General features: G+C 37.3%; 1 protein-coding gene across 8 annotated transcripts in view; it reads right to left on the bottom strand.

Annotated features, from left to right (window-relative positions):
- Msp300 (Muscle-specific protein 300 kDa) overlaps nucleotides 1-23,914 on the bottom strand; it is a 178,499-nt gene that overhangs the window by 28,008 nt on the left and 126,577 nt on the right. For 7 of the 8 annotated variants that reach the window (XR_012959623.1, XM_076118593.1, XM_076118594.1 and 4 more), the window contains 5 exons: nucleotides 20,813-20,995; nucleotides 9,322-20,373; nucleotides 8,795-8,995; nucleotides 8,241-8,419; nucleotides 7,399-7,525 (listed from right to left, as the gene is read on the bottom strand). Coding sequence is in view for 7 of the 8 variants with exons in the window: in XM_076118593.1 (XP_075974708.1) it covers nucleotides 7,399-7,525; nucleotides 8,241-8,419; nucleotides 8,795-8,995; nucleotides 9,322-20,373; nucleotides 20,813-20,995 (11,742 nt within the window). In the remaining variant the exon portion in view is untranslated. The remainder of the gene's footprint in view (nucleotides 1-7,398; nucleotides 7,526-8,240; nucleotides 8,420-8,794; nucleotides 8,996-9,321; nucleotides 20,374-20,812; nucleotides 20,996-23,914) is intronic. The other variant, XM_076118589.1, reaches the window with a different exon arrangement.

A 23,914-nucleotide genomic window follows, 5' to 3' on the forward strand; every position in this document is an offset into this window, starting at 1 on the left:
AGAATAATTCATTAAGTCCCCAATCCGCAATTAGCCAGTGTGGTAGACTCAAGGCCTAACTCCTCCCTCATTACGACCTTTGCCCAGCAGTGGGATATTAGTGTGTTTTTATTTTAATTTTAATTAAGAATCGTCTGAAAATCGGGCAAACGATAGTCAGAGTGTACTATTAAAGGGTTTACCAAAACAATGTTGTTCTGTCATAAGATAAATAAAATCCCAATATTTGTATATGATTGATGATAATCTTAACTCTTACCTCCTGAAGTGACATATTGCTTGTTAAATCACTCCTCTGTTTCGTGACACATATCCCTTATCACATCACCGAACAAACATCTCACACATTTGACAACATCATGGCACCAATCAATGATTATCACTTCATTAACACTTAATCATGGTCAATAATTAATTTATTCATTATTATGTTTACGATAAAACAGATTAAAAATAAATAATTAAAAATCAAATGTTCGTGTCGTTGAGGTCGCGTGAATATTTTTTTATTATTATTTGTGGGTACTTTTCTTTTTTCGACACTATTCCACCTTCAAAAAACGCACTGGCTATAACGTCACTGTCAAATTCGAATGCGGAATTCAAATTCTACAAATTTGGAACATCGCTCACAATGGAATCACGGTCGCGTTCCAAGGTCGACATTGTATGCAGTTGCAGCTTTATCTACTAATGATCAAATGAAATTATGCATAGTCAACAACTTAAACATTGTTTCGTAGGACTAGTGCTGTGACCTTGGCCGTTATCGATTGACACTTCGTAATTTAGGTTTTCGATATTCGAGTATTGTTTCGAGTTTGTTCGTTTTCGCGGGTTATTGCAGACGTCCTCAGCGCCGGACGCCTGCGAAGCGACTGGCCCGCGGTGTGTTCAACGCATTATCACACGCGATAACAGACGATATTGTGCAGTCACTATAATTTCACTTCATTAAAATCTTATCAAACGTTTCGCAGCGTTTCATTAAAATAAGTAGCGAATTTTTACAGTGTTAAATTAATTGGGTTTACTTTCGTAAGTAACTATGTATTTAAAGTTAAATAGCTGTTTCTTTGCGAAAGTGTGTTTTCACTTGAAACTTTGTTCTTTCAATAAATTAGTTGTCATTGGATTTGTTTTTATCACGCGACTTTGAGGGCAAATAATTGCAATTGTGTGTAATTAAATTCTGTTTGTCGAGCTACGTAAAGACTGAAATAATAAGATTATGCAAAAATGCATGTAAATAATTACATTATTTATTTTTAGCTTGGTGTTAAAGATAACTCTTGCACTTAGTCATCTTGTGTCTTTACAAACATACAAATATTAGTTTCGAGAGGTTTTTGAACGACTTTTGCGACACATTAATACTTTTTACAAGGTGGAAGTTCACCGTAGGTATTCTATAGGTATAGGTATATATTATAGAGTTGTTTTTACTAACGAGAACCGGTGGTAAACAACAATAAAACTGCTTCAATTTGGTAGTAAATTTACTGAATATTACCAACAAAATTAAGTTATAATTTTGTAATTTTTCACTATTACATATTTCATTACTTAAAATCTCGAAACAAAAGGGGCACAGATCAGAAATATTCAAAATCCTTTTCATTAAAAAAAATACATTTTATTGATTTGCTTTTTTATAGATTGTGGCCCTTTTGTTTTAAAGCGGCGACCTGTCAAAATGATCAAAAATCATGTCTGAACGTAGCTACAAAGGCTACTAGTAAATATTTCATGGTTATAAAGTTAGTTGTTGTTATTTCGGTAACCGCCTCACAGTCAGTGGTCCAGTTAACTGTTAGCGCAATTTAGCGGTGTTAACACCGTTGTTTCTTGACGATTTGTTTTGTTATAGTGCGTTTGGAGGCTTTGAGACTGTTTACATAATATTACTGGTATTTTTTTGATAGAAGCTTTATGTAGGTATACTTTTTCAAAAATGAAATGAAATGGGTACAAGAAGACAAGAATGTTCAAGAAATGATTTTAAAAACTATCGGCTACTAATTACTAAAGTCGTTGTAACTTTGCTTAATTATTAAGGGAATCTGCTTTGTAAGTGTGGATGGTGAGTTCAGTAGCTAACGTTACAAGTTGACAAATTTGAGTGTCAATATTTAACCTAAAAAGTAAAGTTATAGGAAAAAAGGTAAATTTGATTTTTTTGCTACCCCTTAAAGCATGGCGACGCTCAATTCAAGTACCATTAAGTAAGCAATATCTTCAGAAGAAATTACATAAATAAGTAAATAATAAACGAATTCTCAGAAGATCGTAAAGGAGCATAGTTTATCGGTTAATGTCCACAACAGCCGGTCATTATGCCAGTAGTTCACACGGTAGTGTTTAATAACATCGTGAAAGACCGACAAACAAGCACAACGAACTAAATGAGATGGTAATTTCATTAAATCGTACAAATTTTGATGTTTCATTTACATTTGGAAAGAACCGATTCTCTCGTGAATTGAATAAAAAAAGGAATTACACATTATATACATACACTAGTTGACCCGGCAAACGTTGTTTTGCCATACAAATTAAATATAAAAACATTGTCCAGCGGACAAAATTGTGAATCTAAACCGTTCTCAGATCCCCTTGAACACACACAAAAAATTTCATCAAAATCGGTCCAGTCGTTTAAGAGAAGTTCAGTGACACACTTACAGAAGAATTAATAAAGATACATAAAATCACACCTTTTCCCTGTTCGGTTATTAGGGATTATATTTCATGTAGTAAGATCACACAAAATAAACAGTTAAAATAATATTCACTATTAATAACTATTACACGTCCAATACAATTCATTCAGTAATACACTAATTCGTTCCGGCTCGTTTTAATCAACCTCGAAAAGGAAAGTTTACAATTGATATGGTTATCAATCGTACGGTTTACCGTTTATCGCATCGTAATTAACAATCGTAGAAGATAATAAACAATAACAATATCATGTGCCGATTCATTATAGCTCGATAGTAAAAGAACTGTCAAATATTTTTATCTATGTATACTATACTAATATTATAAAGCTGAAGAGTTTGTTTGTCTGTTTGTTTGTTTGTTTGAACGCGCTAATCTCAGGAACTACTGGTCCGATTTGAAAAATTCTTTCAGTGTTAGATAGTCCATTTATCGAGGAAGGTTATAGGCTATATATCATCGCGCTACTACCAATAGGAGCAGAGTACCAGTGAAGAATATTACAAAAACGGGAAAAAATTTTAACGCTTATGTAACGCAAGCGAAGTTGCGCGGGTCAGCTATCATAGATATATGCTAAGTGTATGTATTGTAGTTTTATCCTATTAACCTTTAATCCCTTATTACTATACCATTTCAGAGCAAGGGCCTTTTATTGAAAAGACAGAATAAAGAAAGAGGAACCTTAAGCCCTCTGCGTCTGAGAGACCGAATGAAATTAAAAAAATGAATAAAAAAATAACACCCCTTTTGGAATAAATATTAAAATAAAATAAAAAAAACCTATTTAACTCATTTCGAAATAATTACATATTATTATACTAAAATAAACATTCTTCAGTTTTTAACCTATCATGATATAAAACCCTAATACTCATCATAACAATAAAAAATAAAATAATCACTACACGATTAAAGATTCTAAAAAAATAACACATTTTTCCGTTTTAAAAACCAAATGTAACGTAAATAATTTAAAACAAACAGTCCCACTCACTTCACAGCTCGCACAAAACATGAGTGCACCACACTCAGACTGTCAATGTCATATGACATCACTCCTTACTCACCATCATGAGAAGACTTTAATAAAACTGTATCTCTTTTTGATTATCATCGTTAGAAAAGGATAACAAATCATATATGAGGCTTTCGTCAGAGTGATTTAAGTTACGTTTATGCAGACTGCTGAACGCTAGCACAAGACAAAACTGCGAGGAAAAATGGGCTTTGTCCTGCAATGGGACATTAGGTGGCTATAATAATTAATATACCAGAGAGATTTTAATTTATCAAATTAATTATAATTATATTGCTCAAAATAAATAATACAGCAAAAAAGAAACCTTCTTTCTGTCTATACTTTATTTTGGGTCCAGAATTATAAATAGTAACCGAATTGATGATTTTTTCTGCAAGATCAAAACATTAATTTGTCAATGACAGAAATATCATTGGACATTTATATTTTTCAATACTCTAAATATGGAGATCAAAAACATTAAAATAAATACTATCAATAACACAGGAATGCAGCGAACCTGATTTCATTTCAATAATCAATCAGCACGGCTGTCAAATTTGGCAGGCAATGACAGTTCGTGTCGGTATTCTGGACACGTTCGGTCGTACACCCCATCACTTTAGTGCAGCAAGGTGAAAATGACAAAAGCAATTTGAATAAATACTACAGCGACTTTTGTATTGCAAATTTTGCTGTTTTATATTCTTAAACGACGTTATTTTTTCTTTAATTAATGTTAATTATTGTAATGTTTTAGTCGAAATACCCTTGACAGTGAACAATTGAATTAAAATACAATTTGTCTTGATCCGTTAGATTTTTTAAAAATTAATTTTGTGTTTTAAAGAGAACGTGAAACTATAAATCTGCCTAACCTTTCTTTCAACTATGTTGTAGTCAGCTTCCAGTCTTATGTTAAACGTAAAATTTTAATTGTAGAGCAGCACTAAGAGAGGATTTCTGGAAATTTCCCCCGGAGGTAGGTAAATTAGACGCGGGCAGTTAGTATAATATAGTTTGCTTTCATAATGTTGTATTTATAGATGAAACTTTTAACTAATAGGTTATAATTCAAACATTTTTGAATACATCAAGTCCATAGACCTTTACAAAAAATATACTACACTGAATACAACACCCACGTTTTAAATTGTGTAAGTTATATAAAAAGTCACTAGTACCGTTACAATTGTATTATACAATACACATACATTATAAATAATATCACGATTTTATACTGAACGAAATAGAGCGCTATTTTCTTAAACAAACTTGGTATTTAATTTTCATTATGTGAGAGCCTTTTTTCCGTCAGTTTTTTATAGAATAAATGTCCTGTAACTGATGGACTAGTTACTCCCACTAACTAGAGCTTCTTGAGTGAAAAACTAGGCGCGTTTACACATTTAATATATGTCAAAATACAAATTAACCGCCGCGTGCGTGCAGTATTTACGACCTATCAATATTTTCAATAAAAAAATAATACGCTTAAATCTCGTTAATTTTCTATTTACTGGTGAAAACCGCATGAAAATTCGTTCATTCGTTCGTTCGCATGAGTTTATCGCGAACAAACAAAAAAGACAAATGTGTTGGACGGCTTTGCTTTATATGTAGCATACAGACATACATAATTACATACGTACTTGTAAATAATTTTTCCCTACAGAAATAGGCAGAGAGCAAAGATTGATACATAATGACTTGATGACTTGTCGTAATATATCGATAGCTTGCTTTTTTACTAAACGGTAGGCACTAGCACATGATAGTCGATGAATCGACTGATACTACAGCACATTAGGCTAAAGATATAACCTAATCTTAGTTATTAGATAACACTTGTATCGATAATTCAATCGCTTATAATTATATCGAATCTAATAATAAATCGATAAAGGTAACTCGATTTTCATTTTAGATAAGCTAGTGGCCTAAACGAACTCTTTGTGAAATTAAGTCAGTAGAGTTTATTGATTTACTTCGAACAATGTGTGAAAGCTATAGTATAATAGGTTTAATTTGATCAATTTAATGGAAATCCGGAGTTTTTATGAGGTAAGTACTATAAAATATTATTATACTGACTATATCAAATACTTTGTAAAAAGTTTACGAAATAAAGAATATTTTGAATTCGAATTTGAAGGCATGCAAAAACCTGAAATTAGACCTGCAGACTTATGCAGCTGACGGTGGGCTTTTTCATACATCTATTTTATTTTAAACTTTCACGTTGCATGTTTATCATTATGATCATTTTTTCGTCGCAAAATACACGTATTCTCTTTCATATATTTCTAAAGAGCAACGACATATAACTAAATATAAATAATAATAAAGCCTCCAGTCTGCCATATCCCTAAACCACGTAGCGTGAAAACATTTCACCGCTGAAACAGCGTAGTGGTAAGAGCGACGACCTCAATTTATTAAGGCGAGTTAGGTGCGGTCACTCGCGTGAGTCACGGCCGCGGGTTCGATGCTTCGTTTGTGACTTTATTGATCTGAAGGTGTGTGGCCAAGCCTTGTTTCATGAATGGAAAATACTTGCGAGGGTTGGTTGGTTGCTTGTTTCAATACTTCTGTAGTGAATTTAACGAAAAGAAGAGATTCACAATTTGGTCCCGATAAAACGAGTAGTTTTTGAGATTTCCAAAAGAGAAATGCAATTATGGTGGTAATAAAAATTTCGTAGAAAATTATATTATTAGAAACATATCTAACTAAGTTAGATTATTTATTGATGTGGGAAATTATAGAGATATTTTTTACTTTACTTTACTTTTACCATTTGCTTGCGTTAAAAGTGGTACCCTACATAAGTATCTGTATGTAAATGAATGGAGCCTCAAAAGCTTTAATGCAGACAAATCCAGGAATCAAAACTTGTTGTTTTATGTCCAGTTATAGTTTTGACCAAGCGCCATCATTCCTTATTTACTTAAGTCTTTAAACACATACAAGCTTTATGTACAGAATGTATTTAATTTCGCATAAATTATAAGTCGGTGAACTTAAATATAATTTAATTTAGTTTCGTGAGGTGAATGAATTCGCTACTATGCTTGTTATTTTAATTACGTGGACGAAGTAATTATTTATTTAGAAATTTTAACTTTTGCATGCTGTCTTAAATTTATTAGTACCTATTTCTTTTTGATATTTAAAAAAATAAAAAGTATATTTATTTTATAGGCTTTACATAAGTAAGTATATTTTATAGCAGCCACAATAAGGCTGCAATTTTTAGATATTTAGGCATCCAAGCTGCGTGTTTAGTGGTCTAGTTAGTCTGTTTAGTGGTCTACCTTCTAGTTGCCGAAGTTAAGAGTACTCCGTAACACCAAATATTCTGTTAGTGAAGTAGAATAGAGTGCTAATTTCTCTACTACCATTTGTCAACCACTGCCGATGCCGAGAAGACAACTCCGAACAAAATTAGTACACATGACAGATTGTAGGTGTTCAGTTTAAATATTAATGTTTTAAAGACGACGTTCTAAGACAATCCATGTCTCGCTATACCTAAGCTTGTCGACCAATCAGTAAAACTGGTTACTAACGTTTCTTCTTTATATTCTTCATCATATAATCCTAGAGAGAATACATACTATTAAACCCTTAAGTAAGGTATATGATCCTACCTGAGCAGTAGCGGGTGCATCATCAGGTCGCAGCGCGTGGAGCCGCGCTTCGTGGAAGTCGGCGAAGGCGCGGACCGCCGCCGCCGCGTCCCGGTAGCGCTTCCACAGATCTACGGCCTTGTGGTACCTTGAGAGATAATATGGAGTAAGTCAGGGTAAAGACAATATGTGATTTAGAGTCTATAAAGTGGAAGGCCCGAAACTACATGGGCAAATGTAGTACAAAAAGACCGATGAAGAAAGGTAAATATTAGGAATAGGATTAGGCTGACCTCTCTACCAAAATAATTCAAAGTATAGAAGAGAGAGAGAAAGAGTTAGTGAAAGGTCACGACTGACGTTTTAAAATACTTGGTGTTCAAGTTGTAAGTATATTCAACCAAGTTAATAGTCTAGTTAAACGTTATATCGCCCTTGACATCTTCAGCTATGTTAAGAATATAAATATTCATCAAAATTATTTAAATTATAGAAAAAACGGCATTAAGAATAATAAATATTTATGGATGATAAATAAAAACTAGTTAAACTATGTGTATAAGCAGATTTATAGAAAAATACTTCTATACAATTTCCAGAACAAATCATAACATTTATATAATTTGATTGCCTATGGTTGAGCTCGCCACGCCGCTTAATACCACCATTGCCTCGGGCGTGGGTTCGATTCCCACACGAAACAATTATTTGTGCGATCCACAAATAATAAATTGTTTCAGATCTGTTTATACTTTCTGTCCGTTCTTTGTATATTCGTCCCCGCGACACAAGACCAATTCTTGGCGCGGGAGTTGTCTTTTAAGCCAAAAAATAATATTTTTAAACTAATGGTCTACACTCACTTGTCGCAGAGCTGTGTAAGATTGGTACAGGTGTGTTCATAGGCTGCAGCAGCATCATCCAGCTCCCTCCTGAGGCTGGCGGCCACGGAGGGCTCGGTGGAAGCCTCCAGTGGGGCAGCCGCAGCTGACAGCTCGCCTACTAACTCGCCGCTACGACGGGAGAGTGATTCGCTTAGGGTCTGTGGAAGAATAAATATTGTTAGGTAAAGTTAGGAAGAAAAAACAGAAGTAATTATATAATGCCTTACTAAGTAAGCATTTACGAATAAAAGAAGAACAATGTACAAACATGCTGAGGTCTACCTTCTATTTTGCAGAGTGCTTTCTTTGTTATTAATGCTTTTTTCAATAACGTACCGTACCATACGATATTGGGAAGTGTTTATATTCTATACAAAGTATTAAAATAATAGGATTTTTGATTGCAAAAAGTAAATCCAAATAAAATTTAAGAACTACTTACTTATCTTATTCATCACAAAAAATAATAAATACGTTTTTTATTAAAAGCATTACTTATAAACCCTTACTAATAGTTTTCGAAAACAACTCACCTCAAGTTTCTCAGTGGCTTTAAGCAGTCGGTCGTAGTCGACCTGTCCCTGCACGGTGAGCAGCTCCACCATGTAGTCGGCCTCGCGCACGGCGCCCTGCACCATCTCCAGCTGTCGCTCGAAGCGCCGCCACAGCTGCAGCTTGGTGCGCAGACGAGCGGACAACTCGCCGCAAGCTGCTTCGAGTTCGGAGTGAGTTTCCTGGGTAGAGGAGTAATTTGTTAGCGTTTTGTAAGGTACATTCAAGAATATAATTTATAATGGATTTGTATTTTAGATCGCCTGTATGGTTTATCGAGATAATATTTTAGTGTAGTGAGAAATTATATTGCTAGTGTTAAATATTAAGGCGTTTTGTTGATGATAAAGTTTTGAATCACTCATTTAATATAATTGGCTATGGTATTGAAACAAAGTTAAATAAATAATAACTATTTAATCATTCAATTTGATCGAGAAATAGTTTAGTAAGGAAAGTTTGACAAATAAATACGTTTAATATTAAAATGTAAAGTAAAACAGCTCACCTGTAGCGCAGAAATGTCTTTCTCAACACCAGTAGGTGACACGACAACCCTCAAGCTGATCGGCAGAGTGTGCAGCGACTGTCTCAACGCAAGGATATCCCTCCACTGCGCTCCCAACTCCTCAATCAATCTATCACAGTTCTCTGAAGCACGTTCCACTACATCACTACCTAACCTTTCAGCTGCTTCACACTCCTCAAGCGTCAGACGAGCACGACGTTGATTCTTCTGGCATCTAAGAATACCAGCTTGGACTTGAACTATCTTTTCTTTGAGCAACATACTGCGTTCTAACTCTTCGGCTATTTGGTCATCGAGTATACCTGATTGCGTTAACAAAGCACCGAGGCGCTCTGATTCCGCTGTTGGTAGTAGACTTAGTCTGCCTAACTCGTTCTGAATGCGGTCGATGCGACTCGTCATAACTTGTAGTCTTTCGATGTACAGGTTTAGTTCATCTTCACTCTTAATCACTCCTTTAAGGCTGTCGACAGCTGATCGAAGCTCCCTTAGTTCTTCTTCAAGTATGTTCAGTTTTTCGCCCGAAGACACATCACGGTCTGAAATATTCTGTATCGCTGTAGCGTGAATGTTACCGATTCTGGAAGCTAGATCACTCCATTTGTCTTCGATCTTAGAGAAGAATTGACGTTGAACCATTTCATCAGAGATTGGTAAAATTTCCAAAGCCTTTTCGAACTGTACTCCTGATTCGTTTTTCAGGTTGTTGTAGACTTCATGCTGTGCCTTCAGTTCCCAGAATCTACGAAGATTGCCAGTAGTCGTGATGTTATCTGGTGTAATGAACTCCAGTTCCCTATTAGCAATCTTCATCCAGCCTTCGATCCTGTCGATATAATGATCGTAGGTGACCCAGTTTTCTTTAAAAGCTGTCAACCTTGTGAGCCTGGATTCTACATCTTCCTGCAGTTTCAGCAAGGTATCAAGCGCTACAGAGCACTCAGTCTCAAGACCTGAGCATACGATCAAGTTCTGAAGACTCTCCGTGATGGAAAGTAGGCGTAACATCTTAGCATAATGATGAGATAGGTCCAAACTGATTGATTGGTACAAATTAATGTATTGTTCATGATCCATGGATGTGACATTGTTCAAGTCTGGTACTCTCTGTTGAGCTACAACCAGCCACTGTTGTTCTTCCTTCATGCCTTGCCGAAGTAAGGTCCACCTTGAAGCAGCCAACGTCATTTGCTGAGCACGGCTCGCGGCTCTATCAATGATGACAGTAGCGCGGTCATGCAGAGAATTGTGCAATGATGAATATTTAGCTCTAGTCTCACTGTCCAAGTTGTCTTCCAGTGATTCTAAGATAGCTCTGCAATGACTCAGATTTACGAAGAAGTTCCTGTGTTTCTGAATTTCTTCGTGTAGATGGTCTAAGTCTGATACAATGATCTTGCCGTCTAACAAAGCTTCGGCTACGTCCGTGATTTGTCCAAAGTCTTGCAGCGTTTGTTCGTATTCTTCTGCTAGTGAAGCCAGCTGTAACAGTCTGTCACGCTCAGTGTTGATAGCGTTGTCCACCTGTTTCGTGTCATCGTCACAGTCGTACAACTTCGACGGACACTCCCTCTTAGGATTAGCTTCAATAAGACTTCGAAATCTCTTGAACATCTTCCTAACAGCCTCAATATTATCCAAGTTGGTAGATTCGATCTTGTCTAGTTTCTCCAATTTCTGTGTTGTCGGTATTTCAGATAATATGATGTTGTCTAGCGTGTTCTTCACAGTTTCAACAGCGTCACTGAGCTTGTCTGTGTCGTCCAAGAATTTGATCCATTCCCTCTCGTATTCTTGTACTTTGACCGAGCTTTGACTGTTCAAAGTATTAACCGCGTCCACTTGACGCGTTAATGTTTCGATCAAAGTAATTATTTCTTCATTCACTTCAGTGATCTCGATAATATGTTTCAATCTTAGCACGTCTTTCTGTAATTTCTTTAGACGTTCAGTTTCTTCCGTAGATTTTACACCAGTCAGAGTTTGCCTCTGAATCTTGTACTGAATTTCTTCTAGCCAAATAGAGATGGTTTCTATGACTATGATTACACTCCTTTCTGTACGAGATGGGTCGTTGCTTTCAATAGCATTCTGAACTTCATCTAATTCTTTATTCACGACGAGTTGGTAAGAGTTCTCTACCGATGGTTCCAACAACGCTACAGTCATGGAGTCATCAGGAATTGTTTGCTCGGACACTGATTGAGTTCGCTTTTCTAGAGTGTCTAATAGTCTTGCCGTCTCGGATTTCTGAGGAATGATAGTTTTGCTAGGCGATGGTGACTTGGATTTAGATCTTTGGACAACATCGGAGTACGTCAGCTTAGGTTGAGTGATAGTTTTGGAAGGCATCAGCGGACTAGCCAGTTGAGATATACCCTCATCTATCGACGACGCGTCTCTTAGAGACATATCTTCGCTAGTCGGAGTAACTGACATGGAAAGTTCGGTGTTGATAGGATCAGACAGACTTTCAGGTGACTGCAACAGAGGGGATTCGGTCTTCTTCTTAGATTTGCGTTTCCTCTGCTTGTACTTATCACCCAGGATGGATGTGGGGGGCTCCTCGAACTGACGTTCATTGTCTAGGAAGTCGGTCGTTGCTTGTGGAATAGTGACTTGGGCCTTCAAATGGATTTCATAAGGCTCGCTAGTGGATGTCGACAGAGAGTCATCAGTGTAATCCCTAGGTGTTGTTTGTTGAGTACTGTCAATAGTGATGACTTCTCGTCTAGCCAAGTCCAGTACTGGTATTTCTACTGGCACTGGAGCTGGTACTACTTCGACCACAGGTTCAGGTCTTGGCGAAGTCTGTTGTGTGCTATCCACAGTCACGACCTTCGGTGGAGGAGTATCAACCTTCGGTTCAGGTGAAGGTGTCTTCGGCTTTTCTACTGGTGGTGTAGGTGCCTTAACCACTTCAGGCTCTCTCGGAGTTGTTTGTTGTGATGTCTCAACTGTCTCCACCTCCTTAATTTCGACTTTAGGAGCAACTTCCTCTTCCCTAGGAGTAGTTTGTTGCGTACTGTCTACAGTCACAACTTCTGGTTTGATTTCAAGCGGAGGTAATGAAGGCATCTTGACCTCTTCAACAATTTCGATCTTTTCTTCAGGTTCTGGTGTGTCTGATTGAGTGAAAGTACTGACTAGAGGAACTTCAGGTGTCTGCATACTCATCTCAGTTAACTCCTTCTCTTTCACCGGAGTAGTAGATGTTCCCTGTTCTGTGATCTCTTGTTTCACAGTTTGTATGTCAGTTTCAGTAGTCTCAACCAAAATTTCAGTAGACTTTTCATCTTTCTGCACTTCAGGTTCAGGAGAAGTCTGCATTTCTCTCGACTCTCTCTCAATTTCTGGTGATAGTGGTTTCTCTTCAACTACCACTGGTTCTTCGACCACAGGTGATGTCTGAGAGAACTTTTCTTCGGGTGTCGAAATGTCGTGAGCAATGACTTGAGTTGTGGCTTCCAGTTGAACGATTTTCTCTGGAGTTTCCGACCTGCTAGTTTGCATTTCTGTATCTGACATGATCTTTTCAACCACAGTAGTGACTTCTTCAATAGTCTGTGTGTGAGCTTCCTTGTCATCCACTGGTGTCGTTTGCGTGATGACTTCGCTCATAGATGTAGGAGTCGTTTGTAGTTCAATGTCAGATGTCTCTGGTCTTGAAATCTCTTCAATCGGTTCAGTTTCTTCTGGAGATGTTTGGATGGAGTACTCCTGTGTCGCGATTTCTTCGACGACCTGAACAGGGAAGGTCACAGTTGTAGGCACTTCCTTTTCTGCAACTTCAGGGCTGCTTTGTACGCATTCCTCAACGATCTTCACCGTACTAATATCAGAAGTTTCACTCATGGTATGGTATGACTCTTCCTTAGGTGATACGACAGTCTCAGTACCCTGTTTCGGACTTTCCGGTTTGACTTCCGGTTCCGGTTCTGGTTCTGGTTCTTCAACCGGTTCCGGTACCTCAGGTTCTTCCGGCTCGACCGCAGGTTCAGCTGGATGCTTCTTCTTGCGTTTCCTCTCTTTACCTTTCTTTGCTGGTTCGAGCATTTCGACTGGAGTTGTTACTGTAGTATCTTCAGTCTCAGTGGTATTCACTCTAGGGTACGTCGTTTCTTCACTGACGCCATGTTGCTTGCGCTTCTTCTTTCTATCGGGTGTTGGTACTGGTCCGAGGGACAAGTCTTCAGCCTCATACCCTCTTTCCTCAGAAATAGACACTCCTTCTGATTCCACATAAGAGTCTACAATCTCCTCTTTGACCTCTGGAACTTCTTCAACCACTGGTTCTGGAGATTTGACTTCCACGACCTCTTCAGGTGTTAAAGGTTCTGGAGTCGGTTCCTTAGGTTCGGGAGTAGGTTCTTTCACTTCAATCGGTGCCTCAAGGATATCTTCTGTAGGCTTAGGAGATTCAACAGGCGGTGATTTCGGAAGTTCTACATAATGACTAAGAGACGAACTGTCCGTATCTACGACACTCTTATCAGTTTCAATCTCAGTTTCACTAGCAGTTGACGCCTTCTGCTTCTTCTTCTTTTTACTTCTTCTACTTTCTTTGACAGGCTCTGGTGTTATTTCTTTAGGTACTTCTTTAGCTGCTTCCACTGGTTTAGGCTTTTCTTCTGTCACTTTGACCATACTTGGTAGAACGACATCAATATCTTTCTTAACCACAATAGGCTCAGCATCAAACTCTTCAACCTTCATATCAACCCTCACTTTAGGCTCGGTCTTAGCGTCACGATGTTTAGTCAATGACATAGAAATGTCTACAGTCTGCTGTAATTTATCAGGTTGTGTGGTCACTGATTCAGGTTTTGGACTCCTAAGATCTGTGTCTTGACGCTCAGAATGAAGCATCATAGTGATGTCATACTTCGGAGCTGGTTTAGGCAGTCCAGAAGCAGATGATCCTGGGAATTCGGTTGTTTGTGATGGAACATCCTGTTTTTCCGGTTGGTCGAATACTGCTAGTAGTTTATTCACACTATCTGAAGACCCTTGGACTTGAGGCTCAAATTGCCTTATATATGATGTTTCAGGCGCAGTAGGAACTTCAGTAATATCAGCCTCAGTGATAACAGTGCCTACTTTCAAAGGTTCAACTTCAATCGTAGACTGTATAGGCGCTTTTTCAGTAGTTCTTTCACTGACCGTCTTTTCAGGCTCCGTTAATACAGTTTCAGGTATATCGTACTTATTACCTTCTTGAATGATGAGTTCTTTTGTTAGTTCCACTACGCCAAATTCAGGTTCTTTGACAGTCACATCGCTGTGTAAGAATGGGAATTCTGTTGTAGGTTGTGATACGAACTGTTCAGTTATTTCAGTAACTTTACTGAAATCTTTGCTGTCTACTTCAGAAATTGGTTCTTCAGGATTTTGCGGTTCTTCAACCAAAGGTTCCGGTGTCTTTTCTACAGGTTTTTCTTTGACAACAACATCAATAACTTTGGGTTTCTCAACAGGCTGTATTGGGTCTTCCGGTTTAGTACCAACAATATCTTCTGCCTTAGAATCTTTTGGTGATTCTTTGACCGGAGAGTGGATAGTTCCAGCGTGTACGCTTTCCTTCTCCAAAAGTTCTTTAGTCATTTCTAAAATGCTGGTCTGTTTGGTATCCTTTTGTTCAGGGAATTCAGTTACTAATTCAAATGATAATGTCTGTTGTGGTACGGTGAAGTCTATTGGCTGTTCGGGAGTTTTAGGTTTGACTTCTGGTTGAGGTATCTCTTTTTCAGTAATTTCAGTCTTTGTGACGTCAATTTGTTCCACAACTTTAGCTGGTTTTTCCGTGACTTTCGAAACTTGGTCAGGAGATTTCGGTGCTTTAGAAGCTGTGATAGTTTCTTCCACAATTTCTTTAGGTTGTTTTACATCAGCAGGTGTTTCAAACCTCACTTCTTTATGTCTAATCTCTTTGACTTCAGGTTTGCTCAACTTCAAGTCAATTTGAGCTGTCATTGTGGTCTCCGGAACAAATTCATCTTCTGGTTCCTCAATAACTTCCTCTGTGACTCGTTCTTTACCATCAATTATTTCTATTCTCTTAACAATCTTTATACGTTTGGTCTTAACACCTTCAGTAGTGATACTATGAGATAGAGGTTCCTCCTCCGTGACGTCATCCTCTGGTTCTTCAACAACCTGTTCAGTAACATGCTCTTTACCATCAATGATTTGAACATGTCTTATGACCTTAATACGTTTGATTTGACCTTCCGAAGGCATTGTAACATCAATATCATAAGGTTCTTCTACTACTCTTTCAGTCACATGTTCTTTACCATCGACAATTTCTACTTGTTTGATGATCTTAATACGTTTATGACTTTCAGAAGGTATTTCAGTGATTTGGACATCATCTGGCTCTTCAATCACTTCCTCAGTAATATGTTCTTTGCCATCAATTATTCTTATATGTTTGATAATTCTCACACGTTTAGTTGTAACACCAATAGTCTGAACACTCTTTGAAACGATAGTATGGTCTATTTCACTGTCAATGAAGCCTTTGGTTACATCAACTAATGTTGTATCAATAGGTTCTGTGGGTGTAACTTGAGTCACTTCGGTAACTACTACAGTTTCTGCATCAGGTTTTGTTAGAGGCAGACTTTCAGTTACCGCAGTTTCTTGAACAAATTCTTTAGTAACTTCAGGTGTTTTAATAAATTCAGTCACTAATTTAGATGGTTCGTCTTTAATAGGTTCTTGTGATGTAGCTTTAGTATCTTTTTTAGATTTTTTCTTCTTATCTCTCTTAGTGGCATCGTCTTGGATATTAACGGTCAAATCATCTGCTGGCGTTTGTGGCTTTTGAGCCGGTTTGTGTATAGCAGAGTGTTCTATTTCACCTCCTAAGAAACTCCTTGTGATGTCAATATGAGATGTATCTTTAACTGATTCTGAAGTATCAGGACTTGGGGTTTCTTTTGATGGTGTAGAAATATCTTCAGTAGGTGGTTTCTTTGATTTTTTGTCCTTCTTTTTATCCTTTTTCTTCTTAGAAGGCGCTTCTTCCGGTTTTATTGGTGTTACTTTTTCAGCCACTTTAGTTTCAGTAATTACTTCAACTGGAGTTGGTTTTGGTTCTTCTTTAGGAACAGATTTTTCTTTTTCTGCTGGTTTTTCTTGTGTAACTGGTTTTTCCTCAACCGTTTTAATTTGTTCGGGTTCCTTAGAAACGTCTTCTTCGGGTTTACCCTTTTGAGGTTGTTCTTTTATTTGTTCAGGTTCCTTAGGATCTTTCTTGGGTTTACCCTTTTGTTCTTTTACCGGTGAAGCAGGTATTTTAGATACTACAGTGTGATCCATTTCACTATCAATAAAGCTCTTATGTATATCAATATGTGTAGTATCTTTCTGTCCGTTTGTTTGCGGCACCTCTGTCACTGTCTTAGTTAAGACTTCAGTTACAGTAGGCTTGTCAGTTATAATTTCAGTAATTTTAGTTTTAGTAACAGTTATTTCAGGATCAGTAGATTGTACCGTCTGTTGAATCTTCTGTAAAACAATTTCTGATTCTTTAGGAATTTCAGGAGTTTGTTTTGCTGTTTCAACCGGTTTTGTGTCTTCAGGAGTCTTAGTGGTAACTGTTATAACTGTTTCAGGTTCCTTTTCACTATGTTCTGTAATAACTTGTTTTGTGATAACTGTAATGTCGGGACTAGATTTGATAGTCTCAGATGTTTCGACTACTGAAGTCTTCCCGTCCACTTCACTGGGTGATTCTTTAGGTACAATAGGTGCTGAACCTTCACTTGTAATCAGATTATTGATCACATCAACAACATTTTCTTTACCAGTAGTTACTGTTGTGACTTCAGTTGTGATTTTTTCAGTAACAATTGGTCCGAAATCTTCAGATTTTATTGTTTCAGTAACTACAGGTGCCGTAGTAATCGTTTCTTTTACAATTTGGACTGATTCTTTGACAGGTTCAGGGACTTTTTCAGGTGATTTTTTGTCTGTTTCTGGTTTCTTAGTTGGTGTAAGCGAGACAGCCGAATGATCAGCCTCACTGCCTATCAAACTCTTAGTGAAATCTATAACTGACGTATCCTTTGAAGGTACTACAGTTGTTTTAGTATCGGGTCTTAATTTGACGTCAATCTGAGCTGTCATTGTAGAATCAGGAATAAATTCGCCTTCAGGCTCCTCGACTACCTCTTCAGTCACTCTTTCCTTGCCATCAACGATTTCTACCCTCTTGATAAGTCTCACACGTTTGGTCTTAACTCCCTCAGTCTGTAGGCTAAGTGGGGCATTGAACTCTGTGACGTCATCAGGTTCTTCAACAACTTGTTCAGTAACATGTTCCTTCCCATCAACGATTTGAACATGTCTTATAATCTTAGTACGTTTAGTTTGAATTGTTGGTTGTTCAATAATTTCAATGTCATCTGGTTCTTCTACAATTTCCTCTGTAACGTGTTCTTTACCGTCTTTAATGGTTACATGTTTAATAACCCTAATGCGTTTGGTTACGCCCTGGGTTTGGAAGGTTTGGGTTATCATAGGTTGTTCTGTAACCTGTACATCATCAGGTTCTTCAATAACCTCTTCAGTCACATGTTCTTTGCCATCCTTTATTTGTATATGTTTGACAATTCTGATACGTTTGGTAGTAACTCCACCGGTTTGAATAACCTGTGAGATTTGAGGTTCCTCTTCATCATCAGAGTCTTCGACGACCTGTTCAGAGACATGTTCTTTGCCATCAATTACTTCTACTTTCCTTATAATTCTTATACGTTTGGTCTTTACTCCTTCTGTTTGAATACTCTGAGATATTTGTGGTTCTTCTTCGATTACCTCTACATCATCAGGTTCTTCAATCACCTCTTCTGTCACATGTTCTTTACCATCTATTATAGTTATATGTTTGATGATACGTTTTCTAGTTTTTGTGATCTTTCTTACTACTTTCTGGACGACAGTAGCTACGTTTGTTGATGAAGATTCGAACGTTGAATGAACGGCGCCTTCAGTAGTGTAAATTGTCTGTCCTTCCGGTATTCTTTCAGTTGTAAACGTAATTCCTTCATGAGGTTCTTGAACAATGTATGTGGTCTCAGGTTCATCACCAGATTTGACCTCAAATGACTCAGTAACAGTCGTGACAGGTGTAGTTTCTCTCGATTGAGAAGTTCGTACTACAGTTGACTTAGTGACAAATGTTTGAGAACCTTCCTTTTGGATGAATTCTTTCATCATTTGATCTAGTTTTTGTGCTTGAGTCATTTCAGGCATGTCCGGTGGTTGACCTCCATCAGGAGAATCACCTGGTTGATCATCAGGCTTATCATCTTTGGGACTTGGGCCTTTAGGCTTGTCATCTCTTGGGACATCCTCGTCCTTACGAGGCGGAAGCGCAGGCCTATCGTGTTTCCCACTATCATCATCTTCACCCACTTCAACCGGGGCATCTCCTCTCTCTTTCACACTGATAGACACCCTCGGTATCTGCTCTTCTAACACTTCCACATCGTCTGGCTCTTCGACTACTTCTTCAGTCACGTGTTCTTTACCATCGATGATGACTACGCGGCGAATGATACGCCTTCTGGTCTTAACTATTCTCTTTGTGACTTGTTGAACGACGGCTGTGACGCTTGAGGAAGATGTAGTGACTTGGGTTGGTACTCCACCTTCAACTAGCTGAAGTAAGTCTTCAGGGTTAATGTCTTTATGCATTGTGATGATCGTTTCAGGTTTAGTCACGAACTCCTGGACAGTGACCTCACCTCCAGGCAACGTAGACGTGACCTGACCCTGAGAAGTCTGGTACTGAATATGTCTCATTCCACCATCTTCTAACGTAGTAGATGTTCCTCCTTGACTTTCCGTTAAAGCTATCTGAGAGTATGCTTGGTCGAATGGAATATCACGCGACAATATATGAGATTCATGTTGCTGACTTTGCATCACTTGCTGTCTTGTCACCAGGGTCTTTCTGACCTTCTTTACGATTATCCTCTTTGTACCATCAGCGTCTACCACCACTTCTGTGGTCGTCTCATCAGGCTCGTACATGACTGTCTCGAACGACTGAGGAAGACTGTGAATGATGTTCAATTCCGAGTCTTTTCTGAATTTGTCGTCTTTGTAATCGGCATCAACGAACAATGAATGCTCATCAAGCCTCTGTTCTCTGTGTACCGGTCGAGTAGCGATCTCAATCGTCTCATGACCGTCTGAGATCGTCTGCCTCACTTGAATACTTTCCAAGATTTCTTTCTCCATGGAATGTGGTTCACTAGTTTGTACTTCTACTTCCTGTGGCGGAACACAGGTTATGGACTTGTCGTGTGTAGCGATGATGTCAGGCTGGCAGATGACTGACTTGTCGGACACCGACGGCGGCTCCGACATCAGACTCTTCCCGGTCTGAGTTTCAATCGCTACGGTTTCCTTCACGACTGGAATTTGGACTGGTTCAGGTTTTTCATGACTAGGTTTACTCTCTTGTACTGTTGGCACTTTCACGCTGTCTTCCGCTGATGGCACTTTAGATGGTACTTTTTCAACCACTGGTGACACTTCATGAACTACTTCCTTGACGATTTCTACCTCCCTAGGTGAGACTACTTCCTCAGGCATCGACGTGGAGTCGATCGTCCTATCTGTCTGTGAGATGTCGTCTTCAACGACTTCGGGCGCAGATCTTATGTGCAGTAGGACTTGCCTCAACCTCTCTATCTCTATAATGACTAGATGCTTCGTTTCCTCCAACGCTTTCTGCATAGCATTCAACTTGACTCTCAACGACTGACTAGATTCATCCTCACTTATCACAGTTATCGACTTTAATATAATCTCATATTCCTCATACTCTCTGATGTAGCGCTCGTAAATCTCAATATACCTAATAATGTCTTCTTCGACGAGTATTTCCGACTGCACGGTGGTTTCCTTGAGTCCATTGTTGATGGTCTCAAGCCACCTGTCCAGTTTGGCGAGTTTCTCCTTCTGTTTTTCTATCTCTTTCGCTTGACGCGCCACCTCCACTTTGGCGTCCTGAAACGGTTACAATTATTGCTTTAGTAGTAATATAATCATATTATTACAAAGTTTTATTTCATAGTAATATCAAGTTTCATACTATTTAAAGTGGGGAAAAATAAATCCAGTGACTAATATCAAAATCACAGATATTAACAACGATGAAGGAATCGCCAAAATGATATTATGATGAACACGATACACTTAAGCAGTATTTACTTTATTGCAACTTTGCGGATGATTGTGAACTTAACACAGAACATTTATACATGCTATTATGTTCAACAATGTATTTTCATATTTCAAGAACAAGAACCTTCACCACCATAAAGCAAGAAAAATAGTAATTGACCCCAATTACTTACTTGAACGATTAAAACTACAATTGTTAAACTAAAAAAAGAAAAATGTTAGTACCAAGATGCAGCCACTTCTAATAGAAATGTGCATTTACCTTCCTTACCTGGATGATGTGCAGTCCTTCCCGGGCTTGGGTCAGCAGCTTCAAGATCCTGGCCTTCATGGACAGGAGTTCCTTCAGCAGCGACTGGACCTCCTGCTCCGAGCGGTACTCCATGACCTTCGATTCCAGCAGCCCGGCCGCTTCTTCGCACTTGACTAGAACTGTTATACCCTCCTGAAATGTATATAGTATTGAAATTAGTTATGGATAAAGTTAGTTAAAGAGTTGTTTGTAGTGTGTATATGTTGACACATAAATTAAAACAAATAGGTAGAGTCCGTTTTATTAACCGACTTCAAAAGGCGGAAGTTCTCAAGTTTTTTTTACCTATCAAGACGACAATTTGAGTACCTGTTGTACGGACTCTAATATGAATTTTCCCTATACTTATAGATAAATTAGCTACATATACGGTAATAATAAATATCGTTTTGGTTCACGTCTAAATTTAAAGATTTACAACAACGCAGATGACGTTTTCAAGCAGAATTTTACTCCTCTCTAAATAAAATAAAAGTATGTTGACGTGTCTCAAATAAATAAACCTAAGCATTCAAGTCCATGTTCTTAAAAGAAGCAGTACAGAGTACTAGAAAGTATTTTAAAGAAGAAGTAAACCTTCAACGAAATCAAAATCTACAAAATACCAACATACAACAGAATTCTCATAGAAATTTCCTACACACCATGAGTCAACCTAATAAAAAAGGGCTCGGCAAAAGGTCAGTCAAACTAAAACGATCGTGTGTTGAGAACATTCAGTCGTTTAACGTAATTTATTACCGGCTTAGTATGAAGGTAAACACGCGCGCGGGCTAAATACGTTTAGTACTTTAAAACGATAACAGGTGGCGCGAGCCGCGCGAGCACCGTGTCGGTTACAATGAGTATAGACTATTGTAGGTACTGTGGGAATTTTGGATTTAGAGGCTGTAATATAATAGGTAAAGTGCTATCTGATTGATCTAGATTGTTTTTAGTAACAATAGATTTAGACAAATTGTCAGAACTGCGATAGTAATATCGCAACATAGAATCAGGAGTATTGTAGTAAACTGCTGTCAATATTAAATACTTTTTATATAAAAACTGCCACATCAAAACGCAGGAATCTTGTAATATAAAGAACTTATAATGATAAAATTATACACCATTAGGTATAGACTCCTAATATACAAATGAAACTAAACACAGTTTTCGGATTTCATAATTACTTTAAAAACTATCCTATATGAAATTACTTTGTGCTATATGGGAATTAAACCCAAAACTCCAAGGTAAATAGCTCACCGGCAAACGACAAGAAACAGACACACGTTAAGGAAAACGTAGATAAAAAACAACCAAATCTAAAAACGATGATGCATAACTGAGCCAACAGCTTGAATCAAACATTTGCATTCACACCACTTCTCAGAATCTGTTGACTGTTGACTGCAAATACGAATAAAACAAGCTAACATCAACTCGATAAAATTTATAGTTATTTACTTATATATCTTGAAGTTTGTGGTCAATATAGTGTCAACGCTGTTCAAGAAGCCCGAAGGTCATTAAACAATAAATTTTAAATTTATTTATATTTCGAAAAAAGTGAATATATAAATAAAACAAATATTAAAGATACATATGAAGGAACCTTTGAGAGACTCGGAGCTTAGCTAAGGTAGCAGGCCTGTGTTGCAGGCTTAACTACTTATCTTAATTGACAATTACCAAAACTGAGTTAAGACGAGCCTTAGCAATGAGACGCTCAGTTCTAATGGTTATAAGCGGACATCCATCTTTAGAATGCCTCCGAGAAAGGCTGCTTAACCCACTAATTGTTTTCCAACCGTTGAGCGCAACAGGCTAGAATTTTACGATAAAAATTACCGGTCTTAAAGTGTTGACTAGAATATTACGTAAAAAACCACGACATTGTCATGCTAAAATGCATCTTTAATTAGCGGAGATAAAAGCAAAGTAAACACGTGATATTGTCTCAAGATAAATCTAAAGATATCCGTGATGTCAGTTGAAAAATATGGCCGTTCAAAATATTATGTCATGGCTTAATAAAATTGTACCGAAATAAGTATGTTGCGACCCTTGATTGTATCATGTGTAAAAATAATTGAGATGATTTATGATTAACAAATGTTAGATTTTGGAAGAACAAACTATTGTTTTAGTAAAATATTTTTGAAGCGAGTTTATTATTGTAGATCTCCGTATACTTTAGTAGAAAAAGGTAGAAAAAAAATATTGAAGAATTTGTTTTTTTTTTTACTAGAAACAGTTATTACCTAAAAATACTTTTTAGACCTTATTGACATATAGTAACCTACATTTTTTTAATTACAAAAGTCTATACCTACGATCTAACCTAATAATTGATGTTATGAAAGTAAGTTTGATTGTCATGTTTTCATCTCAAAACAACTGAACTAATTTTGATAAAAATTCGCAGAGTAGTGTATTACATATACATTGCTCTACTGTAAAGAATACAATACCTAAGTAATATACAATTATAAGAATTAATTATAACTAAACATCATTCTCAATATAGGTACCTCAATTCCCATTAATTACAAGATTTCCTTCAGTTTCATCAGTCATTAAGGTAAATGCTTACAGAATTCATAATATAGATACCTAAATACCAAGAACCCAGGATGTTGTTCAATTTAAATAGAACATTGTGATAATTTATAATTAAACAAGTGAATGACACACGTTATATAAATGTAACTCATTGCATTGTAAAAAATCTGATTCATAATTATTTACTCATTTATATGGAAATTGTGAATGACGACAAAAGCATTACATTGCAAACAGGTAAAAGCTTCATAACTTTTTAACTTTCGCGTTGCATTTTTGATTAATAATAGAATACGGGAATGAACGCGAACACACATTTTACCTTGGAATGCCAATTAACGTATCTAACCTATAACTATAACTTATCTTAACGTATCTAAGCGAAATTTTAATATTTTACTTCCTACGAATTCACCACATATTTTCTCCTACGGTAGGTACTATCGTGTCATAATATCGAGAACTAGCTGACCCGCGCAACTTCGCTTGCGTCACATAAGAGAG

This window comes from Anticarsia gemmatalis, chromosome 9 (assembly GCF_050436995.1).
Source record: "Anticarsia gemmatalis isolate Benzon Research Colony breed Stoneville strain chromosome 9, ilAntGemm2 primary, whole genome shotgun sequence".
In the NCBI taxonomy this organism is placed as follows: Eukaryota; Metazoa; Arthropoda; class Insecta; order Lepidoptera; family Erebidae; genus Anticarsia; species Anticarsia gemmatalis.